The sequence below is a fragment of the Pteropus medius genome, unplaced genomic scaffold (genome assembly GCF_902729225.1).
Source record: "Pteropus medius unplaced genomic scaffold, Ma_sr-lr_union100, whole genome shotgun sequence".
NCBI lineage: Eukaryota > Metazoa > Chordata > Mammalia > Chiroptera > Pteropodidae > Pteropus > Pteropus medius.
In genome coordinates, this window is record NW_024354502.1 from 4,062,661 (window position 1) to 4,087,583 (window position 24,923).

The window sequence follows — 24,923 nt, forward strand, 5'->3', positions numbered from 1 at the left end:
AAAGTACCTTGGAATGTGATGATAGTATAGGGCTGGAGAGGTCTTTTTTCTTATTATAGGACTGTGCCTATAAAAATCAAGATTAGTAAGAACTGACTACAAAATAGCAACTTACTGGCTATGATTGAACTTAATGAAGAAAGCCTCTTTAAATGGCTTTGCTTATTTTAAAAATAAATGTCGCGGTTCTTAAACGGTGGTGGCTTGTTAAAATTTTCTGTTGCGATTTTCCATTGGCTTTGTATTTCCTTCAAATGGACATAATTCAACTCTCAAAATAGCCTCTAACTGAATATATTATTACTTAAAAGACAACATAGAAGCAAGCAACATACATAAACCCTATAGCCCTTCCTTCCAAAACCTAGTAACTAAGCAAAAAGTTCAGGGATTCTCTTGGGTTAAAGCTTTTCTACATTCTGCAGTACGAAAGCATCGTCAATTATGTCAGATTCTAATGAAACTAGCTTTGGAAATGAGTCACTCGGGCTGAAAGCAGGTTATTGGCGTTTCTGTGAGGAAAGCAAGTGCTCCAATTCCTTTGAGGAATGTTTTCAATTAGAAAACAATAAGATGAAATATAAATATTGCAAACTTCTAAGGAATGGCCCCACGAAGTGGCCTGCCTGCTTTCTCAAGCTCTGGTACATCGTGGGCCAGCCAGGGGACCTTCCATTTTGTCCCCTTCTCAACTTTGATTGAAATTTCTCAAGTGAACCTTAAGGACTCAAGAGTTCTGCCCTCCCTTCGTCCTGCTCCTCTTTTCCTGCTGACTTCAGAGCAGATAACTGACAGATGGGTGGTTTCGTACCCCTGTCTTAGTGCAAGGAGACAAACACACGCTCACATGTGACACAGAGCCTGGCCCGAAACATTCGCCCTTGGCTTGATTAAGAAAGTATCACTATTATTGTAGTGGTTGTGAGTAGTGACAGATGGGTGCTGTGGTAATGGGGGGGATCACTTCATAAATTATATCAATGTCTAAGCATTGTACTGAAGAAAAAAATTACAAATAAAAAAAGAAAGTACCCCTGAGAGAGGACATTTCTGCAGTACTCTCTCTCAAACCTAAAAATATCCTGTTTTCCTGAATGAAAAGGAGACGGCTAAAGACACCAGAAAACTCGGTAAATGGCGTCAAGCAGGTCCTTACGAGGGAAGATTAACAAATGGTTGGTTACCTATCAAGCTTGTCCCTATGGGTCCAGAAACACTGAGTGAGTATATTGTTGGCAATGTCATGTGCCAGCATTTTAGCAAGATACTCATTGTACTTATGGAAGCGCTAATTGAGAGACTGTTGTACCAACAGGATACTGGAACTTTTTTCAAACCCTCTTTTTTTTTTTTTTTTTCCATTTACACAATGTCCATGGAATGGAGAAGTACAAGTGTACCTCCTTTTACCCAATAGATGTATGTCTAAAAAAAATGTAAATCATATTTTAAATTCAGAGGAACTCAGAAAAGTAAAGTACTCTAATATATTGGTGTGATTTTTTAAAACCTAGTTTACGTTTTACTAATTGGCATTATAAAACTTGCCTTGCATATAAATACATACCCCCGTGAGAGTCGGGAGAGTCGGGTACCCACCTTCTTATTATATCTCTGTATTTCTCCTGCATCCCTTCTGTGGAAACTCTTCAGAAATTTCCAGAAACTTTGAAATTACATTGTACAGTAGACTAGAACTCAGCCAGCCCCCCCACACACACACACCCCAAATGATGGCTTAGCCTACAAGGGAAATAACACACATGACCTGAGGTGAACCTCCACATCCTTCAGTGACCTGGGAACTGGGCAGTTCTGTCTTCTCAGCCCTCATAAATATATGCATCGTGAACTCAGCTTGTTCCATTTAGGGCCCAAGGTCTTCACCTCACAACCTCATGCCTAGTGTTACTCAGTTCCGTGAAACCTAAACAACTAGCACTGTACATGAAACATCTCCTAGAAATGGAGTTCGTAAGTCAGATTTTTGTAAATGTGATCATCTTTTTAAGGCGTGACAGAAGCAGCTATTTAAAAAAGCAGTTTGGGTACACTTTAGGAGAATTGTATGGCATGTGCATTATATCTTTTTAAAAAGCAACTTGGGGTGGATGCTTTTGCAAAATGAAGGCATTGTGTATTCCAGTGATACCAGTCATGGCCCCTCTCCTCACCCTCCATTCATCATCTTTGCTTAAAGTAATATTGTAGTACCCTTAGTTAAAGAGAGCAGGGCTGTGTGTTCGATATAATGGCAGGCACTGTTGGGAATTCAAAAGAAGCAGAAGCGCCCATCCCTGCCTTCCACAGAGATGTGACAATATTCGATCCTAACAGAAGAAAGTCTGTGCCTGCAATAGACTTCTTCTGAGGGAGTTTTATTGTTTTTTTGCGAAGCATGTATGTTTGTGTTTTATAACCCAGTAAGTTATTTATAGAAACAGCTCGGATTAAAGTATAGCTGTCACACACATGCCCTCTTGTCTTGTTTTTCCTAGTTATTGCAACAAGGAAGTATATAATAAGGAGAATCTTTTCAACAGCCTGAACTATGATGTTGCAGCCAAGAAGAGAAAGAAGGACATGCTGAACAGCAAAACCAAAACTCAGTGTAAGCTGTTTTGAACTTAACGGAGAAAGCTGTTCGAAGATCGTTATGATTGGTTCTTTAGGGGGGAGAAATTCACACCTTGAATGTTCGACATCTGCTTCAGTGTTTACTGTGTCATTGATAGAGGATTCTGGGAACTTTGCACTCAGAAACCTGGCTGTGCATTTTACAAGGGAGATTAATGTGTTCTTTATAGTCTTGTTTATAAGTCAGTTGCTAGTTGGGGCATTTTTTTCCCTGCTTGTCACTTATATTTGACATAGTTAATTTAGTTATTTATACAGCGATATGGTCAGCTGAATCGGATCCAGTGTGCGCTTATTCTGAACTGTGTTTTGAGGCTTTGAAAATAGATTTGTTTCTCTTTCCTTGTATAAATACTAGTAACATTTCTAGATGCTGTATGTATTAACAGAGTATAAAGTTCTATTAATAAGCATGAATTACAGATCTTTAGTGTAATCCATCTATACTGCATGGTTTCCTCATGTTATCTGTTTTATTTCTATGCTTTATAGCCTTATATAAGTTGTAGGCTTCGCATTTAAAACAAACTTGTACTTAGGTATTAGATTTTTTTTTTTTTCATTTGGAGCTATGAAATACTAAATCTGAGTATCAAAGATTTGGAGTGCTTTGGACAAAGTAAATTATAACCCCAGTATTTATATGCTGCAGAAATTAGGCATTTGCATCCTCTTAAATGGTCAGTAGAGTTTTTGTATTTTTTTCTCAAACCTTTTCACGCTTTGGAATAAATGAAAAAGAAACAAGTTTAAAATCTTGGGCATGTTATAAATTTTAAAGCCGGGTAATTTTTCTTTTTGTCTGTCTAGATTTCCACCAAGAAAAATGGATCTATGTTCACAAAGGAAGTACTAAAGAGGTGAGCATCCATCTGTTGATTAAATTTATTAAAGGGTAGGCATAGCTTAATGCCTTTCCCAACAGAGTAGGTGGGAAATTGGGCAACAATATGATTTCAAATCATGACTGTCCTCTGGGTGTGGGTGGATGGTGACTAGCAGCTCACTAAAACTAGCCAACCATCAGAGTTTGAGGCTAGAGAGAGAGAGAAGCAAAAGTTACTAAGTGGATCCCTCCAACCATTTAGTGAGATAATATATATAAAGTGTCTATAAAGATTAATATGCCACCTCCAAAGTATTATTATAAAGCCCTGACCTTTCCCTCAGGACAGTCCCTCCTTTTTGTTCTCTTTAGAATTCAATTCAGTTAAGTTTTAGCCCTGGAATGACTGGTCATCAAATACAGCAGAAGTCTTAGTGCCTGTGCTGTGTGAGGCACTGAGCTAGATGTAGAAGGGGTCAAGACACTGTAATACCTACATTTGCATGGCACTTTATAAAACCCTTTTACGTGTATTTTCTCTCTACACAGGCATTTATTGGCTCGGACAACTAGGATAGAAGGCAGTATGATAGAATGATAGAATTTTTTTCACTGTCAGGGAGCTCAGGGAATATCCCTCTGTGATTTGAGGCCCAGAGGGGGTCAGTGATACACCGGAGCCCACCCATACTTCAAGGAGAGCTGGGACTATGAGTCAGGGCTCTCTACTGCCAGTTCCCTGTGGGTTCATAGGTCAAAGATCAAAACTTGTGCTTCCTCGTGAAGCCTGAAAAATGCTGCTGATGATCACAATGAGAAAAGCACTAGAGAGCTGAGGCGAGGTAGCAGGCAGAGCTGGCAGACAGGTCTCATCCTCCTCTCAGGAGTACGTGACAATGACCCACCACCATCATCTCGCACATCACATATCCAGCTCCCACCCTTTCCCTGAGAAGCAACTACTTGTGATTTTCCCTGGCTGTTGTGTGCAGAGAACAAGGATCTAAATGGTGCAAGTCACAAAGAGGGGTGTTTAACATGTGAATCATTGACCAAAGTATCCGCCAGCTGTACTACCCCCATATTTGTGGGTCTCGGGAAGGGAGGTTCCCAGAAGGAGCAAATGGCCGTGGCTACCTAAAGCAGGCATCAAGCTTGTTTGGTAGAGTCCAGGTGGATCGTCTAGAATAATCTCGGTTCCCCTTCTTCTCGTGTTTAGCGTCATGGTTATTGCACGTTAGGGGAAGCGTTCAACAGGCTGGACTTCTCAACTGCCATCCTGGATTCCAGAAGATTCAACTATGTCGTACGGGTAAGTCTCAAGCACCCGAAGGCTTATCCAGCCTCTCTCTCAAGTCGAATGGCCTTTTCAGGTTATCTAAAGTAGTTTTCCTCAAAGAAATAACATTTTAGGACCCTGGGAATTTTGAGGGAAGCAGGAAATGGACTCCTCAACTTCCCTCTCTCCTAACATACTTCAGGTTTTTATCTGGATCCTGTCAGGATGTGCCTGAGGTTGGCACTAACGGATGGACTGCCGTGATACCCGTAATACCTGGAGGGAGGCACCCTCAGCCCCCAAGGACAGATGGGAGCATGCTGCAGCCAGCACTGGCTCTGGTGGCAATGATAGCAAGAGAGGATTCAGCAGGAAGCAAGCCATAAAGCACCTTGGCTTGTTTTAAAAAACCTTCTGATTGTTCACACTGTCCCATTCCTTGTCCTACTGCAGCTGATTCTAGGCGACCCCAAGGCATTCTGAGTTTAGACCACAAAACTGGATGAGTTCAAAGCACCTAAGTGCTGCTTTCCCGTGGCTCCCTGCCAGCCCACTCCCATGTGATGACAATATTTAGTCCTGTGTTTACCTAAAGCTTGACACTACCTTTTGGGGTCACTTATTTTTCCTTTTAAACTCTATGTTGAGGAAGAAAAGGTTTTTAATGAGCTTTAGCAAAATATCAGTGATGAAGATAGTGAAGCAAATAAGTCTAACCATGACCTTCAAGTCGGCGGTTCTTCTTAACTGGTTTACAGTTGTTTTTCCCCCTGAGCATTTTTGTCAGTGGCTCAGCCTGTGAGGCAGCAGCTGTTTGGATTTTAGGCTCAGAAGTAGGAGGGAATTTTCCTCCTGTGGGTGTTGAGTGGTTTGGATTTTATTTTCTTTTTCCTGGGTTGTTGTGCTTCTCGGTGCCATGTCATAGAGTCAGATGATTGCAAAGACTCGGCCAGAGAAATGACATTCAAGCTCCCTTGAGTCCTGGATCGTTCACCTGTCATCTGGGCAGATGCAGGGCTGCCGTCCCAGCTGACCTGATAGAAACCCAGGCCTCCTTGGAGGTCAGACGCTCTGAGCTGCGGCCCTGACCACGTGAGCAGATCTGTCCCCTCTTCAGCTAAGCCCTTTTTCTGGTCCGAAAGGGTCAAAAATAAGAGACCGTCCTGATGAAATGTTCATGTCACTCAGTGTGACTCTGCCACTTCAGGGAGGTCACTGCAGCCTGCAGCCCAGTCCAGGCTGGTTGGAGACAGGCCCAGGAAGACTGGAAACTCTGTTGCTAAGAATATGAATAGTTTCCATCCTCTAGGTGTTAGAAAAAGACACCCAGATCTGGCGTCTTGATTACAAACTGGTCAGCCAAATGGACAGTTTTTAGATGGTTCTCCTTCCTACCTGTTTTTCCTTTCACAAGAAATAAAATTAAGCAAAGGAACATAATATAACAAAACTATGCACGGATCATAACAGTGAAACTATTTCATGCAAGTATGCGCGTTATCCTTTATCCTTTCAATAACCCTCTGAAGTGTAAGTACTTTTATTGTCTCTGTTTGAATCAATGGAGGTACAACAAGATAAAGTGACTCATTCAAGGTCACAAAGCTACATAAGTACAAATCCAGGATCTGGAACCTGGGCAGTCTCAGAGTCCACACTCTTAAGCGCAACGATGAGTTCTATGTAAGAAGAGGATTGGAAGTTAAAATGGCCTGGGGTCAGATCCCCGCTCACTCTTCTAAGCATTTCATCTTCTCTGAGACCCCTTCCCCTCTGCAAGAGAGACTTGCAACAACCTGAACTTAGATATATTTTATATGAAAAGACTCTGCAGACCAGAACCTATTCTATAAATTCAGCTTCTAATATTTATTATTACCTACCTAAAATTATCATTGATTCCTCCTAACGTTTATCAACATTTTTTAGTCGATAAAAATGTTTTTCTACTTAAAAAAAAATAACCGAGGAATCTTGCAGTTGATTAAGACACAGCGCAGAGAACCTGTGTCTGATAATATCTAATTGCAAAATATATATCACGAGCACTGAAATAATTTTGAAGTTCGAGAAACGGCTGAATGCTTTCAGAGTTGTTAGGTTCAGAAGTAGTGGAAAAATCTTTCTGTTTTGGAAAGAACAATCTTTTTTTCCCCTTCACTGTTAGAGCCCTCTGTAATTTGAGAAATAATATGTTATTTTTATGAAGAGCTTAAAACATTTTAATGATAGGCACTGCATTTTGAGGCTTTTCTTCTAAGGAACTCAATACACTTCTCATCTAGTCTTCTTATCCTTAAACCAACTCTGCAGCGTAGCCTGCCAGTACGTTATCCCTATGTTACTACCTCGAACTAATGGTTCCTTAATGCCGCAACGATTCTTTAGTTCCAGTAAGAAACCGAACCAGTTTTGAAGGCCTTAAAAAAAAATTTTTTTTTTTAAATCTCTTTAAAGGCAAACTACATTTTTAAAAACATGTAGTGTTCATGCTGGCTGTCACCTTCCAGAAAAGAGACACGGGAAGGAATAAAAGAGATGGCCAACACTGCTATCTCAAGATGTCATAATTTTGATCAGTTAGCACAAAAATTTTGTGGAACTTTCGGAATCAAAAATTTTAAGGTTTCTATTTAGCTTTTTACCTGACCTTAGCTGGCTTCAGGCTACACTCATTGCCTGTACCCTCTTCCACACACACCCCCAAGTGGCTTAAATACGATTTTAACTGGGGGTTTAAAAGATGATTTCGAATCTTTAGAAGCAGCCAATTACTCACGTATGAAAGGTCATTTTAAAGAACTTAGTTTACACCATGCCCCAGGACCAACACATTTTGGAAATTCCCCTGAGGAGCTGGAGAGAGTTCCAGGAGCTGGGCGGTTGGTGGGGTGGGAACTGGGTAACCGCAAGGAGGCCAGTGCCGACTAACGCCCAGGGCACAGAGAGGCCAGCGAAGGAAGCGGGTCTCCAGTAAACGGGAGAGGGTTTCAGAGACCTCACACTGGCTCACGGCTCTGTGAGGTGACCCTACTGTGGCCCGGTGGTTCCCAGAATCACCTGTGAAGCTGGTCCACAGAAGCCCACCTCTAGAGCATCTGATCGAATTAGTTGAAGGTGGCGCCCAAGCTTTGCTACGGAAATTTATCCTCCAGCTGATCCCCAGTGTGGTTTCAAATTTGTAAAGCAGCTCAGAAACTACTTGGGAGCCCAAATGTTATATTTTGCAAGCCAAGTTTTTAACCAAGACACATTGAGGCAGGTGCACAGGAAAGAGCTTTAATTGCTTTAATGGTATGATGGCCTTTGACCCGGTCCTCCCAGCTCTCTCTGTGGAATGAGAATGTGTCACATAGATGAGAACTACGGACGCCACGTTCAGACCAGAAAGGTCCAGGAATACCCTGAGTACCGGTTTCCTGACTGGAATGAACTGACCCGGATGTGCTAGTAGATCAGGAAGGACAAACAAAAGCTTGCCACCACATCCTCTCTGTCCTTCTGCAGCAAAGACGAACTTCACAGCCTAAACCGATGCACATTCTTTTTTTCTTATTTTTATTTTTTTGCGTTACCACCCTAAGTCCATTTGAATGTTTCCAGCAAGTTATGCATTCCTACCACCCCTAAAAGTCTCTTCCAGAAACATGTTTTAGTTTAAATTGACTGGCGGTTTGGCAAACGGAAGGCTGAAATATGGCATGATGACTCAAATGCAAACCCAGTGCCTTCAATTAAAAGGCGTGCCGTCGCCAAGCCCCTGGCGGGTCGTGATGTGCATCAGCGGCCTGGCCGCGTCACCAGGTCCCTCTGCCTCAGTGACCTTGGATTAATTTGCTGCTGCACACACTCGGTGGCCTGCCTTTGATGGAGTGTAGCCTCTGCCACTTTGGATCTTAAAACTGGTGGTATCTTTTTCCATTGGGACTAAGAAGCAGGGATGGAGGAGAGGAGGCCAGCCACCTCAATGGCAACAAAGTCAAAATAGCAGAGCCATGAGTGTATTTGAAAATGACTCGCAGAATGGTTGGGGCCCGTGAGAACTCACTGCAGGGCACTCACTCACAGTACCAGCACAGGGCGGGTCCATCAGCAAATGCTGATCAGGATGTCAGTGACTTTGCAGAAGAAAGTCTGCAGTTCTCAGAACTCCTGGCCTTCCCAGTCATAAAATACACTCAGGGAAGCAGACCTGCAATGTCTGGGTACCCACAGAAGTGGGGGACACTCACAGACGCGAGAGTATAACCATAGATGAGAAGATGCAGAAGTAGAGAGCTACCTGAAGAAGTAGGGGTGCCTACACAGTCACGGAAGTAATAGGGTGCTTGCTAAAGCAGGAGGGTACCCACAGAAGTGGGGGCATCCAAAGAAATAGGGAAAGGTTGAGAGACTGGATAGTGGTGTTTCTGGCCATGGACTCCTAACTGGAAATAAATAATGAAAGCATGTATGCTCCATGTATGTATTTTCATAAATTTACTTGTAAGTCACATACCTTTAAAAGGTGCTGATAATGGTATCTACCCCATTGTGTGGCTGTGAGAAACTGAATTTGAACATATGTGCTTTCAAGGAATGCCAGATACACGGTAAGCGCTGGGTATCAGTCGTTGCTGTTGCTCTCATCTTGAGGGTCCTAATTACAGGCCTTAGAAAACACACAAAAATAGAAGTTGAAGATGAAACGAAGCATAGAGATTGATGTCTTATGATTTTTCTACCTGATTTTTCTTTCCCTCCCCACTTTGGAGACTGCTAGATCAAAGGTGTGCCCGTTTTGTATAATGTCTTTCTTGAAGACTCAGAATCTAAACGTATCCCATCCCCAGGACCAGAAGTGTATTTTATACTAAAAGTCTACCTGGGTTTCTAGGCTAAATCAGGTGCTCGTTATATAGGGGGACGTGCTAAACTAGACAGGTGAGCAGAATTTTAGGTGCCAGTTCAGCAGACTTTTCTCCCACTCAAGTAGGGGAGGTTCCTGAGAGCATTTGACACGGTTCTCTGAGCTGTTCCGGTGGAGGGTAAGAGAGGTTTATTTTAAGTATCTGTGACCTAGGCTCCAAAGGCCCCTCAAGGAAACGCCCTCTGATGACAATCAGTTGACAGCATCCTCTCGTTAGGTCCCAATACATAGCAGATTGCTTGGGGTGAATGCTTTCAAATCCCTTAACAGGTATTTCTGTATTAAGCCCATACCATATACCTAGTGTTGCCATAGCCACATGAGAATCATGTAAGAGCTGGCCCCTGCTTGTCAGGAGCTTCTGGGTTACTCTGGGGGAACAAAGCACAATGACTGAAAAGTGAGTTTGGTCCTGTTTGGAGGATGGAGGAAGGAGCACTGAAGACAGCTTCTTGGAAGAGGCAGAACCTGAGTGTCTCCTTCCTAGATAGAAGGCTCTGCAGGGGCAAACAGCATGAGGAAAAGCCTGGAGACAGGAGAGAACAGAAGAAGAGGAGTGATAGTGGGCCAGGGGCTGAGGGCCACGTGACATCCACCTTCAAAGAATCCTAGGGTAGAGGTGAGAAGGGCTGGAGTAGATGGGGAGCCCAGTTTAAGCAGGATCACTGAGTCCAACAGAGCTGCTCAGACTAATGCAGCAGAGAGTAGGCGCCATCGCAAGTTCAAAAATATCTAGGATGGATAGAGGACAGAGGGGCAAGTTTCTCTCGGCCGAGAATACAATTAATTCATGTAAACTTGGCCTGCCTTCTGAGGATTTTAACACCCTCAGTTAGATCTTTCACTTGTAAATAATATTTACCCAATGTTGACATGCCTGAAGATTATTAATGTAGCTAAGATCTTCTCTCTTCCAACCTGTCAGTGTTCAAGCTCAAAGTCAGGACAAAACTTTCCAGGTTTTTAATCTGTGTTATTCATTGAATAAATAAGGGTCTTGGAAGTACACAGCACTCAGTGCAGGCAGAGGCACTGCCTGATGTAACCAAGAGTTTATTGCAAAAGACATAATTTTCCTACGGGCACCCAGCACGTGAGAAATGGCAGGGCTTTCTTGAAGTTTCGTGAAGCTTCTTTCCTATCTTTGATAATCCTGTGCATGCTTTCCACTCAGACATATAATTCAACTGCAGAGCACATTGTCATAGATGACAGAACTTAGGGATAAATTATATTCTTAATATTCTGTGCAAGATAGAGTATACTTGATTATAAGCCTCATGGTTAACTTCAGTGTGGTCTTATCTCCAATGATAGCAGGTAGGGCAGCTGCTGTTTTTTGTTGATACTTCTGAAGCCCCCGTTGGTCAGTGTCCCTCTAGAACTCAGCTCCTTGCCCTCCTGGAAAGTGTTTGCAGTATGTTTGCATTATAAGTAATTTCCTCCTAGGGCATCAGCTGGGTCCAGACCCCACAGGGATACCAGCCGGACAATTCAGACCATCTCCCATTAACCTCGATTGTGTCATTTGACCATCAGAACCCTTCTCATCTACAGCAGGAGGAATTTGAGTATACCGTGTCCCAGGTCCCCTCCAGCTATAACACTCCTTGATTCTAAGCTAATGTATTAACAAGCACATATTTGTTGAGTACCTGCCATGTGCCAGGCTGAGGTAGAGTCGTAAATGAAGCAACTTCTGCTGTCTTGAGGTTCGCATCCCAATTAGACAATCAGCAAGTAAGTAAACTATCATTGTGGACATGTATAAATGGAACAGTGAAGGACACTGAAACCACAGTAAGACAAAGATGGCGAGTGTGAGGTTTCCACATACGATGGTCGCGGAAGGTCTCTGAGCTCTGAGCAGCTGGCATATGAACAGAGACCTGGGAGATGGGATGGAGCCAGCACGTGAAGATGTGGCAGAGGCAGAGGCAGAGGCAGGGAAGTGGGAATGAGCTGAACCTGTTCCCGGAACCAGAGGTGGGCTCTGTGGCCAGAGCAGAATGAAGTGGGGAAGAGCTGTGGAAAATGAGGCGGGAGAAGGAGCAAGGACCGGAGCAAGGAGCACCTTGCCAGTCACCGGAAGGAGTTTGGATTTTTTTCTGAGTGCAAAGGGAAGCCGTTTGAGGGTTTCAAGCAGAGAAGTGACGTGAGCTGATGAACTGAAGGGAAGAAAAGGTACAAACCCTGCTTCTTCTGTGGGTAAAGTGAGATAGGAGGGAAGTCTCCCTTCTGCTCGTTCATCTTCCACAAACCACTTCAAACCGTAGTTGACATCCGCTCCGAGATTTGCTATACAATATTGCTTGCAACTAGATTTTTCTCCCACTCAATGTGAGCCAGCGCTGAGGGGCAGGATGTGGTTTCGTCATGGGTGACCACCATCCCTTCCTCCGGTAGCCAGAACCATTCTTATACTGCACAACTAGTTGCTGGAAAGGATGCCAGATACCCAGACTGCCCACACGGTGATGACACCATGGAACTCAGGAAGAGCCAAGAACCTTATTCCTCGTCCCCCTTCACCCTCCTGCCTCTCCTTAAACACAACCACAAATTACTGGCACCTAGGCTAAATTTTGCCCAGCAGAAAACAAACAGCCATTTCCAGACAAGACAGTTTCCCCTGCTTTCTTTTTCTCGTGGCTAGGGGCAAAGAATCTAATTGGCTAAGCCATTTTGGTAAATAAATTGCTAAGTACAATTCTACTTTCCTAGGCTTACAGCTCTCTTGACACAGAAATAATATAAATAAATTCTGTTCTCTTGACCACAAGTTTCACACAATACTACCTATTGGTTCTGGGCCTGTAGCATTATGCTGATATCGAAAGTAGACCTAAATGATTTACCTAAAGCAATTGCCTCATCCTAAACACGTTATTAACACTTTCTATGTATTATTTCTCCTTTAATGTTAAGAGCTGATTCCCTGTCACAATATATTAATATAAAATTTCTAGACTCTGTTTCCCAGAACATAACACATGGTATTGCTACTATTTTGAGAGCAAAGTTTGGCCCTATGTGCAAATTTGATTGATCTTAACAAACCGAAGTCCTGAAGCTATTAAAATACATATTCTCTGTTAGATGTATCTGGGCTCAAGTCCTGGCCACTTACTAATGCTGGTATGTCTTAGGTGAGTTAACTTCTGTGAGCTGCAGCAGCCTCTTTTATCATATGGAGAATCCACCCCTTTGGGTTATCATTGAAGATTAAACAAGATCACACATGTAAAGTGCTTAGCACAGTTACTGGCATGTAATAAACACCCATTATTATTAGCAAAATAAGACTTCATGGTAGATACAACTATATAAGTCATAAAATGTATCGACACTAACTTATCAACAGGGAGCTATTAAATATATTACAAGGACAATAAAAATGACAGGAATATTAAAATTCGAAAGCATTGAAGCATATGGTTGATAATACATAAAATTGAAATACAGGGATTCTAAAAGTCTTAATACCAGTCGTATTTTACCTTACTAATTCACTATACCCTCCTTGGCAATAATTTTACCTAGTAATATTCTCTGTATTATGATAAAATAGAATAATAATTTGTTGAGCATATTCTTGGTACCGGGCACTGTTTTATGACTGCTTTATGAATATATTTAATCTTCACAGCAACGCCGAAATAGATACTACTATTATGTATATTTTACAGATAGGGAAACTGAGGCAGGCAGTTTGACTCTGTAGCCCTCACTCTTGAACTCTGTGATATATACATCAGAAGTTGGCAAACTGTGCCCCCCTACCTGTTTCTGTAATTAAAATTTTATCGGAACACAGCCACCTATGCATTTACCTACTGTCTGCAGCTGTTTTTACACTACGACTGCTGAATGGAGTAGCTGCAACATACACCAGTTGGCCCAGAAAGCCTAAAATATTTACTATCTGGCCCTTTACAGAGAGAAAGGTTGCTAACCCTCAATATCAACTTTAAACTTCACTAAAAGACTGGAGTTTGGAAGGGGAAGAAATAACGTCTTATAATAATAATAATGCCTTGTGTTTGTTTTTTACCATGAGCTTTTACATATTTATCTCATTTATTCTCATAACAACCCTGTGATGTAAGTAGTCTTTTTAAAAGTGAAGAAACTGGGGTTCCAAGAAGTTAAATGACTTACACCATAAACTAGACAGTAAACTCCATGAGTCGGGATCATGTGTCTTTGTCTTCATAGCCACATCACCTACTAGGCCAAAACGGCCACTCTAAAAAAAAAAAAAAAAAAAAATACTTGCAAAACGAATGACCAGTGTAAAGGTCACCCAGCTAGAGAATCCAAGTCTTTTCCAATTCCAGGTTCTTTCTCTTGATCCCACAGCTGCCTGCGGGTGAAAAGAGGAACTCTCCCTTGAGGTTAGGATTAAACATGGAGTAGTTAACACGTCATTCTATTTTGCCGCCAATTGACAAGTTTTTGCTGTTGTATTCCTCCTCCTCCTTAGTCAGAGATCATCTCTTTTCCTTCAAATGCATAGTCATGACTCTGAGAGTGTTCTTGTCCTTGTGATTGGTGCATTTTTAGACAGGATTAAAACTGACACCCTCATGAGGCGATAGTCACATGGAATCTGGGTCTTGGATGGATTTCAGGCTGAGCTCTGCCCGCCCTCCTCCCACCCCCTTGACCTACCTCCCGCCCCACGATGAGTCACAGCGCACAGCCTACTGCCCTTCCAAGAGCGACTCAAGGCTTTGTTTTCTTTCATCTTGCTTTGCGCTGGTCATGTGAGGCTCAGGGTATTAATAGACCATCGGCTTGGCCTTCTGAATCTTCTTGTTGGTCAGGGAGATAAATGAAAGGTTTGGCCAGTCCCTTTGTGCCATTATTCACTCCTCTTTTGACTGTCACGTGCTGGCTGGTGACAGCTGAACCAGACAGGCAGAGGGCATCCAGTGTGGTCACCACCCATGGACAGGGCCTCTACTGATGTTCTGAATTAATGCCTTTCTTGGTGGCTACTTGGTCAGCTCCTGACTTACAACCTTGAATCACAAGTACTAATCTTAACAAACCAGCCTCAAGCCTTTTCTCGACGCCTCCTCCCAGTCAGATGAACATGACGGCATCTCTGCCTGCATGTATGAGAGATTCATAAGCCAGGCTGGAAAAGGTTTTGGGTTTTTTTGTTTGTTTGTTTGTTTTTAACTTAAAGTAAAATTACGCTCAGGAAATTAAAAGTCTGTACATGGTCTGACAGGCTCCCTAGGGGCTCCATGGGGACAAAATTTTTAAACAAATGTCTTGGAAGCAGAGGTTCTTTGAATTGCTTGGGGGCTTGGATCCAAAGATTTCAGTTCTCCTGTGCAGCCCAGTGTTTGGAGTGTCACTTTGCTAGTTCCTTCGGCCTTGATGCCAGCACCCAGCACAGCGTCATGCTCAGTGTTTATCGACCTGAAGAAAAGTCGGGCTGGTGCCTGGCCAGGAGATGAAACGCCCTTGGGAAGTTTCCTAGGATCAGAGATTCGAGCTCTAAAATAAAGCAGGGGGCCAGCTTCTCGAAGTCTAGTTTTCTTTTTAAGTCTAACGCTAGTTAGTTTTACTTGGGGGCCTGGTGGGTTCTGGTAAAATTAATTCTTTTCATTTTACATCAGTTCTTTTGTTTGATAACGCCACGAAAATATGAGTGTGTTGGGGACTCTGCTGAGCCTCTCACTGCTGATGGAGTAGTTCGTAAGGTTTAGTCTCTCAAGCCTCACTTTGCTCATCTGTTAAACAGGTTGAACCGTATGATCTCTGAGACCCCTTTCCAGTCTAAAGTTTCACTTTTTCAATAAGAATCTTTGAATTTTTAAAAACCTTGCCATATCTGTAAAGAATTTTGCTATGGAAAGGAAGAAAGATTGGGCTAAGGATGCACCAACTTAAATTATTATTTTTATTTGTTCTTGTTTGGCAATAATGGGGGTGGCGGGAATGGGACATACTTCTTCAATGAACAAACCCACCTTTGCTTTCTACCTAATTTATGCCATCCACTGTGCTAAGGGCTGTATGTGAGTGCCCTCATTTAAAGCTCTAATTTTTAGTAGTACAGATGAAGAAACTGAGGCACCAAATAATTCAGGAATTTACCCAGAGTTGCAGAGCTAATAAGTGGTCAAACCATGACTTGAACCTAAACCTAGAGCTGCAAAGGTCTTAATAACCTCTAAGTAGAAATTTGTATATATACTATACATCCACGAATTTCTCTCTTTTCCAGTCATTGGCCTCTTTCTACAGAAGGTGCAGTGAAAGAGTCTAATTGATAGACATTTTTATGAAACGCTGCATAAGCAGGAGAGAGATCTGAATAAGAACTGACACCTCCTTGGAAAGTGCACATTGATACTGAACACGAGCTTTTAGGTGCCTCGAGAACTGTCAGTGCCAGTGGGAAAGAAGTTCAAGTGCAGGTAGAGGAATTACCATTGGGAATGTTTGTATGGGACTCAGACATTCGCAGGGCATAGGAGGTTTTGTTCCCTTAGGAGTACGTCAGCCTCCCTCGCTGAAGTAGGACAAGTAGAATGAATTAGCCCCAGCTGAAGCCAAACTCTTTATTTTGAAAAGAAAAAAAGCAATTAAATATTCATCCTGATTCCTGGGTTTTGAATTACCCCCATTTGTCTTTCACTTTGAGCATCTGCTTTTTATTGCATCGTGTCCCTGCCTGCCATTTATCTCTCCCCGTCAGTCTGTATCTACGTGTCATGTGACTCAAAAGTGGAGATTAGAGGAGAAAAATATCTCTGTATTCTAAGCCTGGCAACTTCTATTTTTATCCACAGCTGTTGGAACTGATAGCAAAGTCACAGCTCACATCCCTGAGTGGCATTGCCCAAAAGAACTTCATGAACATTTTGGAAAAAGTGGTTCTGAAAGGTGAGCTCTCTCTCACTCTCACCCCTTTTTATAGCATGGGGACGGGAAGATGGATTTTCCAATAGAGTGGACATGTCGTTAGAATTAAGGGACTGTGAGCAGATAGAAAGGAATAACTCCAGATGCATTTCAGAAGGGCCAGATTCCAGTTCATAGAGAGGTACAGCTCATGCCTGTGACAAAGAGTGAGACCATCAACCTCCCTTCCTTTTATTGGCATCATCCATTTGCCCTGCTGTGAGCCTCTCAGGCTTCTCAGTGTAAACACATGTCCCGACCTTGACGACCAAGCCTCTGGATTCCAAATTCCTAGAAAATTGAGCTGTGTGAACAGGGCGGAATAGATTCATAGACTATCTGAGCGAGGAGGAACCTTAGATCTCTGGCTCAACTGACTCATTGTGCACATGGGGAAACTGAGGCCCGTGAGGAAGAATGATTTGTCCATAATCGTACAAAGAGTCACCCGTGCAGGATTAGAACCCAAGCTCCTGACCCTCACCCCGTGCGCCTACTGCTGACCACCTAAAAGGGACATAGCACCACAGGGCAAAAGAAACTACTTTCAGGTTGGGCGAGCGATGGATGCTGGTGTAACAATGAAAGAGAATGAGCCTCTGTAGAAAACCAGAGAGAAACGAACAAAGAGGGACCTAGATAATTGAAACTCTACCCAGTGACCTCGAGGGTGGAAGCTTAGCCAAGTGGAGAAGAAACACACCAGCAAGAAAGAAAACCCTGTGCCTAGAGGCAGTGCCCAGGTAACACGAGCAGAAGCGAGAAAAACAAAGGCCCACTTATAAAATATAGAGTTCAGTAGCATAAGCGGTATTTCTTTTTTCTTTCCCCACTCAAGTCCTTGAAGACCAGCAAAACATTAGACTAATAAGGGAGCTACTCCAGACCCTCTACACGTCCTTATGTACCTTGGTCCAAAGAGTCGGCAAGTGTGTGCTCGTCGGGAACATTAACATGTGGGTGTACCGAATGGAGACGATTCTACACTGGCAGCAGCAGCTAAACAACATCCAGATTACCAGGGTAAGCAGAAGCCCGGCCTCCTCCCAGCAGGAAAGGCTTCAGTCCCCTCCTCCACTGAGATGCCGGGCGGCCTTGCCAGGTCCTTGTCTCTGGTGATGGGAGAGTCTGGGCCGTTCCGTTCTGACGCTTTGGACGGGATGCTGGAGAAGGGCCGGGGGGCTGCCTGACCAAGGGAGGAGAACTTGGCAAAACAGGATCAAAGCATGTGAAAGATGGCAGCCGACTGAACATGATGGGAAAACCAGGAATCCGGCTTTGGGGAAGATGTTGGCTCTCCCCCTGACATCTTTAGTGCAATTTGGTGATCTCTCTTCTTTGCCCATTTCCTCCTAAAGGCATGTGTCGCTTATAGCTTTTGGGTGCTGCCTTGAATACAACAGAGCTGTGATGACAGTGACTTGGAGAATTGGTATCAACCTTTTAAAATTTTAGTGCCATCTCGGAAGCTAAGCAGGGTCGGGCCTGGTTAGTACTTGGATGGGAGACCACCTAGGAAGACCAGGTGCTGTAGGCATAAAAAAATAAAAAATAAGGGATTGTAAGCTGACAAGGTCCTTGCAATCTGTGAGGTCAACCAAGGGTTGCCTTGCCTAAAAAATTATTAAATAAAATAAATTAAATTAAATAAAATTCTAGTGCCAGTTATCCATAGTCATGACAAAGGAAACTCGATTAAAGACTGTGAACGTACATGTAAGAAAAGACAGGAGCGATTCTAACTCAAAACCAAAAATAGGTCACATTACCAGCTTAACTACTATCAGTAGTTGCTTTTAGCTTTTAAAATGTAACTTGGCCCAGCTCTTCTTAATAATGAGTGGAAGGACTAAGGCTCACAAAAAGTGTGAGAAAGAGGCTGGTATAATCTCCTAAGGCTCACTAATGGACAGGCACACTTAGGCAGCTCATGTAGCACTTGGCTTACTTATCTAATCACTGACCACGGCTGTTTTAAGTGGTTCCAGTGGTTCCGGGACCCAACCTGATAAAGTTTGGGTCTGCCCCACCTCTGGAGAAAGTAACATGAAAAAACCTCTTTGACCTCTTTTAAATAATTATTTTACTATATGATGGTTTCAAAATCCAATGTCTTCAAAATCCCAAATCCTTGACTTTACTGTTAATAGCCTCTCTGTGCCTTAGTTTCTTAAACTCTGAAACTGAGGGAATAATTAGAAGCCTAGGGGTTATGTGACTTCCTTAGAGTCACTTGGACTATGATACACACGCGCACACGCACGCAATGCGCAACACGAGCCCAGGTAATCTTTCAAAAGTTATCTCAATTATTTGATTATTATAAGAGAATATGAGTATTTCTTAAGAACATCTACCTGATTTAATAATTTATCCCATTCCCATCTCTCAAGTGTAGGCATAGTTTGACAATGTGAATTTGAGACCCACATTTCCACTTTTCTCTCACAGAAAACCCACTTACATCTTCTGCCTGATTCCTGGCATTCTCTATAGCCTGGACTTAATACTTACTGCTTTTCTAAGCCCAGAAGAGAATTACCCAGCTAGTGATATAAATGAGTAAGTCCCATTTGTCCCCAGGGCATCTTCCCTCCAGTAACTTTGGGACACCCATTTGGCTGGTCGCACTTGCCCAGAGCTGGCCTCTGTTCCCTTTGTCCACCTCACAGGAGCCCCCCTTGGCCACATGCACCCACATACCTTACACCTCCATGGGCTTACTTCCCCAGGGTTCCCCTTACTTGATCCATACACAGTCTTGGGAGGTAGCCATTGCAGTTGCTATTACTCTTCATGGGGTGGAACCAGAGAAGCCCAGTAACTTTTCATGAGTTATACAGCAATTAGGGCCAGAGCTGAGGCCAGAATCCTGGACTCCTTATTCCTAAAATGGCAAAGCTTTCCTAACGTCAGTAGTTTCCAAACTCTTTTTTTCAATCCAGCTTTCTTCCAACTATTTATTCAGTGATCCAGCTTTTTGCAGGCCTTTTAAATCCAATGAAATCCCACGCAGGACCAGTCAAACACTGAGGTTCACCTTGCTCCCCCTTCTGCTCACCACACTCCAGTCAGGGCAAGCTCTTCTCTGCTCCATGCTTGGTCCTATGTTGGGGCTTTTGAGCTTGCTGCCTGCCCTGATTCCTCAATCTATTGAAGCCACGATCATTTCACCTTCTTTAGAGCAGTTATCACCACCTGAAGTTATCTCATATGTGTATTCACTTTCCTGTCTCCGTCCACTGGCTTATCAGCTTCACAAAGAAGGAACGTTACCATCTCGTTCCCTGCTCTGTTCCTTCTACCTGACACACCAGAAGGCAGTCAGTAAATTTTAGTTGAGTAAATGAATGATTGAAAGGAGGTCTCCTCCCACCATGTGCCTGAAGCACTTGTTCAAAGTTCAGAGAAATACAATTGGAAAATATCGCCCTATATTATGGATGATGATGAAAATTTACCAATTGCAGGATTGGGGGCAAGTTATCAGCCTCTTCATGTCTCGATGCGTATCTCATAGCCCTGGTGTGAGATTCAATAAGTTAATACGTAGAAAGCACTTGGAACCGTGCCTGACGTGTAGCAAGTATTGTATATGCATCAGCTATTATTATTATTAAGGGCTCCCTCTGTGGCAGACACCCTTCTATTCCTTTACAGATAGTAATTAACTCATCTAGTGAATAATCACAAGTGGGAGTCCTTACAATAGCTAATATTTATTGGGCACTGTGCTGAGGACTTCCATGCACTATCTCATCCATTCCTCCCAACAACAGTATAATAAGATATGCTTTTCCTCACTTTATAAATGAGAACAATCAGACTGAGTAGTTAGGAAGATTCTGGCCAGGGCCCCACCACCAGTGAGATGTAGCACTAAGATCAAACCCAGGCCTGTCTGCAGAGGCTGTGCTTCTACTCGGCACGCTCTCCTCCCTCGTGCCAGCCTTCCCAACCCTCCTTGGCTCTGAGCTGCATGATTTTGAGAGCAAGGAGCCCAGAGAGCCCTAAAGAGCTTTTCACACAAATGCCCAACTCTCCAGAGGAAAAGATCGAAGAGGCAGGGGTGACTTAATTACTTCGGTCTGGACTGTATTTTAAAGCTCACTTTTTAACAGGCTGGACCAAAGAAAAGTATGTTACTACACAAAAATGTTAAGGTGACATTTCCAGTAATTTCTTTCTATTTGCCAAAATTCTATCGGTGTCTTCCCAGCTCATAATCTTGCTTTCCTTCAAAATTTCGTATCTAATCCTATGGAGCCAATTTTTATTGGTAAAACAATTAACATAATAAAAGACGAAGAAAAAGAGACATGGTTTATAGGGAGAAAAATTAAATAGAATCACAGTGTGCTGTGAGCAAGGCAGGGTTTTGAAATGTGGGGGGCAGGGCGGACATAAAGGATTTTAGCCGAATGCTTGATTGCAGGAGCGAGAGTGACTTATTTTTCTCATATATGTTTATATATTCAAAAAGAAGAAAGCATGCAAGCAGTTAACCATTTATCAGGAATAAGGGCTTGGCATGGGGTCTGGGCAAGGATTTTGGAAAAGTTCAGGTTTAAAACTTTGAGCGTGAACCCTGCCAAGTGGACTTTAATAGGAGTTCATATAATAATTGGCCTGGGACTTTTAACCAAAAAAGTAGACGCTTTGAAGTGCTGGAAACAAAAAAGAAAAGCTCATGGCAGTTTTATTAGTTCATATGATCAGCAGCAGATGATAAACGACAAATAGGTCTCGGGCCTTCTGCAGCCCAGCAAAGTCCTGAGTTTTGCAAACAATCGAAAGTTCAACCCAGCAGCCTGAGCAATAAAAATTGCCAAGTCAGAGGCACTTCTGATGAGGTAGGGGTCTGAAACGGCTCCAAATCTCAGATCGCTGGGGCTGGAAGGGATCTGCAGATTCTTCTAAACCAGCTCATTTCAGACATGGGGAAACTGAGACCCAGACTTCCTCAGGGTACCGGGGACCTGCCGCTTGTCCATCCCATGTCCCACCCGCGCCACCTCCCATTCTTCTCCACTGCCCACCTTCCCTCTACAGGCCTGTCCTGCGTTGCGGGGACACGGGATGGAACTGCTAAGACCACACATCCCCCGGGAACCCTGCGCATTCCGGCTTTGCTATGTCTCGTACGGAGTCTGATTCTCTAAACCTCTGAGGCAGGAACGCAATACCATTCCCGGGATATTTTCCCCTGAGCTAAGGAAGGGTTTCTTCATTCTGTATTTTTTTTTTCCTGTGACCCCCCAAGAGGTGACAGAACATTGAGCTAAAAATGTCAGTAGTGCAAAGTGAAGCGCTCACCCAGGAATCAAGGGAAGGGCAAAGAACCAGTCTCAGGTGACTTGTGCTGACTCCTTATCCAGATGGCAGCATCCAGTTGCCGTTAATGGCCTGTCAGCAAATACTAGTGAGGAGCCCCTGTGTACAGACTGTTCCCAGAGCACTTTGTGCATGCCTCCTTGATCCCATTTAAGATTGCTCTAGAATTATTTGCTTGTCTCTGGGTCTCTCACCAGCCTAATGAACCCACTGCAGCACCTCCGGTGCCAGCCTATATTGGCCACCAAAAGAGGTGGCGCTGAGCTAGTCTGCAAGCCCTATGAAATTAGAGCCAGGCCGCAAGGATCTAGGGCTGGGTGGGGTAACATGAGGCCATCAAATTTTAAGCAATAAAGGGCTTAACTATAAGATCAGGGATATAGTAGAAGCAGCTTCTGGAGAAGTTCATGATTAATTACCAATGTATTATCCACAGAGGAAGTTTTCGAAATGTTCAAGGAGCCCTATGTTTGAACAGAGATGCCTCAGCGATGGTGGCATTGAGGCCAAAGGGTTCTGGACCAGCCATTTTCCAAGTGCACGTACAGGTGTGCACACATGCAAGTGCGCGCACACACACACACGCACACGTCAGTACAGGGTCTTTTTGTTGTTGCTATTTTCCTCTTTAATTATCGGGTTTCATTCATTCCATAAATATTTATTGGGTGCCTGCCATATGCTAGGCACTCTTCTAGACACTGGGGACACAGCAGTGAAAAAAGACCAAAATTCCTGCCTCCTTGGAGCTTATATTCTTGCAGGAATCTTCCTTTCCAGCTTTCTGTTGGAGAGGGTTTCATTGTATAACTAAAGGGGACTTGTTGCAAAAAGTATCTGAAAGAGATCGTAGGAATTCTAGGACGATGCAAAGAATAAGGCCCAGGGAGTCACGAAAACCAGAAAGGCCTTTCGGAGGAAGTGGGTTTGACGGGCTCTGAAGAGGAGTAACTTTTGGCCAGGCAGAGAGGACTGGCGGAGTGGGGACCTTGTGGGCAGCTTGTTTCGGTGCTGCTGAGAAAACCTGCTTGGGGGGATCAGTGGTCAAGAGGGGACAGTGCGACACGAGGCTGGGGTGGCAGGCGGGGGTGCTCTGTCCAGTGCAGTGAGCCCTTCCAGAAGGTTAGCGAATCTTTCAACTTAGTGAAGCACAAGAATCCAACATGTGCGGCTGGGAGAATCTTTAAGAGTCAAAGTAGAAAACTTTGTGAAAGAGGAAAATCCCTCTGGCAGCGTTCAGCTCCAGCCGTTACAGGTGGTACTTTGTGATCTTGGCCATGGGTCCTGTTTCTGCACTTAGGGCAGGAAGAATTACTGTTTTTGATCTCTGATCAATAAACCAGCTTGAAGACGGAGCGCGAAGGGACAGATGCATCCTTGGAGGGTGTCGCCTAGCAAACTGCAGCTCGAGTCCCCACAACTAAACATAACCCTTCTCCCTGCAGCCTGCCTTCAAAGGCCTCACCTTCACCGACCTGCCTCTGTGCCTACAACTGAACATCATGCAGAGGCTGAGTGATGGGCGCGACCTGGTCAGCCTGGGCCAGGTGGGCCCCAACCTGCATGTGCTCAGCGAGGACCGGCTGCTGTGGAAGAGGCTCTGCCAGTACCACTTCTCCGAGCGGCAGGTCGGTGGGGCCCAGCCAGCCCTCCTTCCTTCTCTCCCTTCTCTGCCCCCGACCCTCAAGCTTCCCGGGCACCTCTCTCAAGCTCGAGGTGCAGGTGCCCACCTTCTAGACCTTCTTGGTTTGACTGGAAAACAGTAGTCTAAGGAGTTTCTAAATAATGTGTGTGAGGGTTTTTTAAGGTGGTTTTGATGAGGGAAAGAAACACTTATATTCTTAACCTGGTCACATTTTACAATATTCTCAAAAAAAGAGAAAATCACAAATTGGCACTGGTCCTTCTTTTCTATAACAAAGTAACATACTTTTATGATATTTTATAGCTAAAGTACTTTTACAGGTATTATTTCTTTTTATTTTAATGACCCGGGAAAGGGTAGATATCGTGATGCCCACTTCAAAGAGATGAACAGACGGAGGCCACAAACGGCTGCGTGACACATGCAAATTAGCGAAGTGGCTCTGTAGGTGCGGAAACGCCCTCTGACACCAGCTCTGGGCCTCTCTCCCCTCCGCACATGGCCTCCGATTTTTTTCCCCAGCTTCTTTACACAGAACTGTGAGTTCAAGTTCTGTTCGTGAAGCCTCTAATAGTTAAATAGAAAATAGTCACTGTGCCACACAGCTCCTTGGAAGTGATCACTCAAGCCTGTAGCAAAGAAGAGGCCGAAGGTGTTTACCAGGTCACCTAAACTGTAAGGGACCATCCAAATGCAGTTTAGCGGAGGTCACTAGAAAGATATCACTAACCACCTGTTTCTTTTACAGACTGGTTAAAAGCTCCTTTTTTAACTGGGTAGAGCCCAGGAGACTTCTTTCTATCTTGGCTCTTTCCCATAGCTATCGCAGGGTAGGGATGGAAAAGGGGCTTACAGGGTGGGAGCAGAACCTTTCAGAACGGGAAAACCACAAACCCTTTTCCTGATGAACTCTGCTGCAATGACTTTTATTTGATATTTAGATCCGCAAGCGATTAATTCTGTCAGACAAAGGACAGTTGGATTGGAAGAAGATGTATTTTAAACTTGTGCGATGTTACCCGCGGAAGGAGCAGTATGGAGATACTCTACAGCTCTGCAAACACTGTCACATTCTTTCCTGGAAGGTATGTGTCTCGGAGGTGACTGCCACAGACCCCTAGCCCAGCAACTAAGAGCCAGTGGTGCCAGCATTACAATGCCAAATCGTCCCCTGCTCTTCACTATTGCAGCCTCCAGCTGAAGGTGAAGGTCAAACCAATTCTGTCCCTGGGAAGAGAAACTTTCAAAGAACTTAATTTCCTTCACCCCCCTCCATGTTTATTTTTTCCTGCAACCCACCCACCCCCAAATTCTCCCCTCTCTTTGTGCACAGGTGCACACACATACACGCACACGGCATCCTTGA

General features: G+C 43.8%; 1 protein-coding gene and 1 long non-coding RNA gene across 2 annotated transcripts in view; both read left to right on the forward strand.

The window, feature by feature from the left end:
- The window catches only part of FBXO32 (F-box protein 32), a 32,217-nt gene that overhangs the window by 3,453 nt on the left and 3,841 nt on the right, over positions 1–24,923 (forward strand). The window contains exons 2-8 of the mRNA XM_039853477.1: positions 2,499–2,611; positions 3,448–3,497; positions 4,683–4,775; positions 16,467–16,560; positions 17,417–17,601; positions 23,358–23,540; positions 24,499–24,642. Coding sequence (XP_039709411.1) covers positions 2,499–2,611; positions 3,448–3,497; positions 4,683–4,775; positions 16,467–16,560; positions 17,417–17,601; positions 23,358–23,540; positions 24,499–24,642 — 862 coding nt within the window. The remainder of the gene's footprint in view (positions 1–2,498; positions 2,612–3,447; positions 3,498–4,682; positions 4,776–16,466; positions 16,561–17,416; positions 17,602–23,357; positions 23,541–24,498; positions 24,643–24,923) is intronic.
- On the forward strand, positions 4,783–13,934 carry LOC120595393 (uncharacterized). The gene is made up of 2 exons (XR_005650814.1): positions 4,783–11,068; positions 11,128–13,934. It is a non-coding gene; the product is annotated as an uncharacterized LOC120595393 (long non-coding RNA).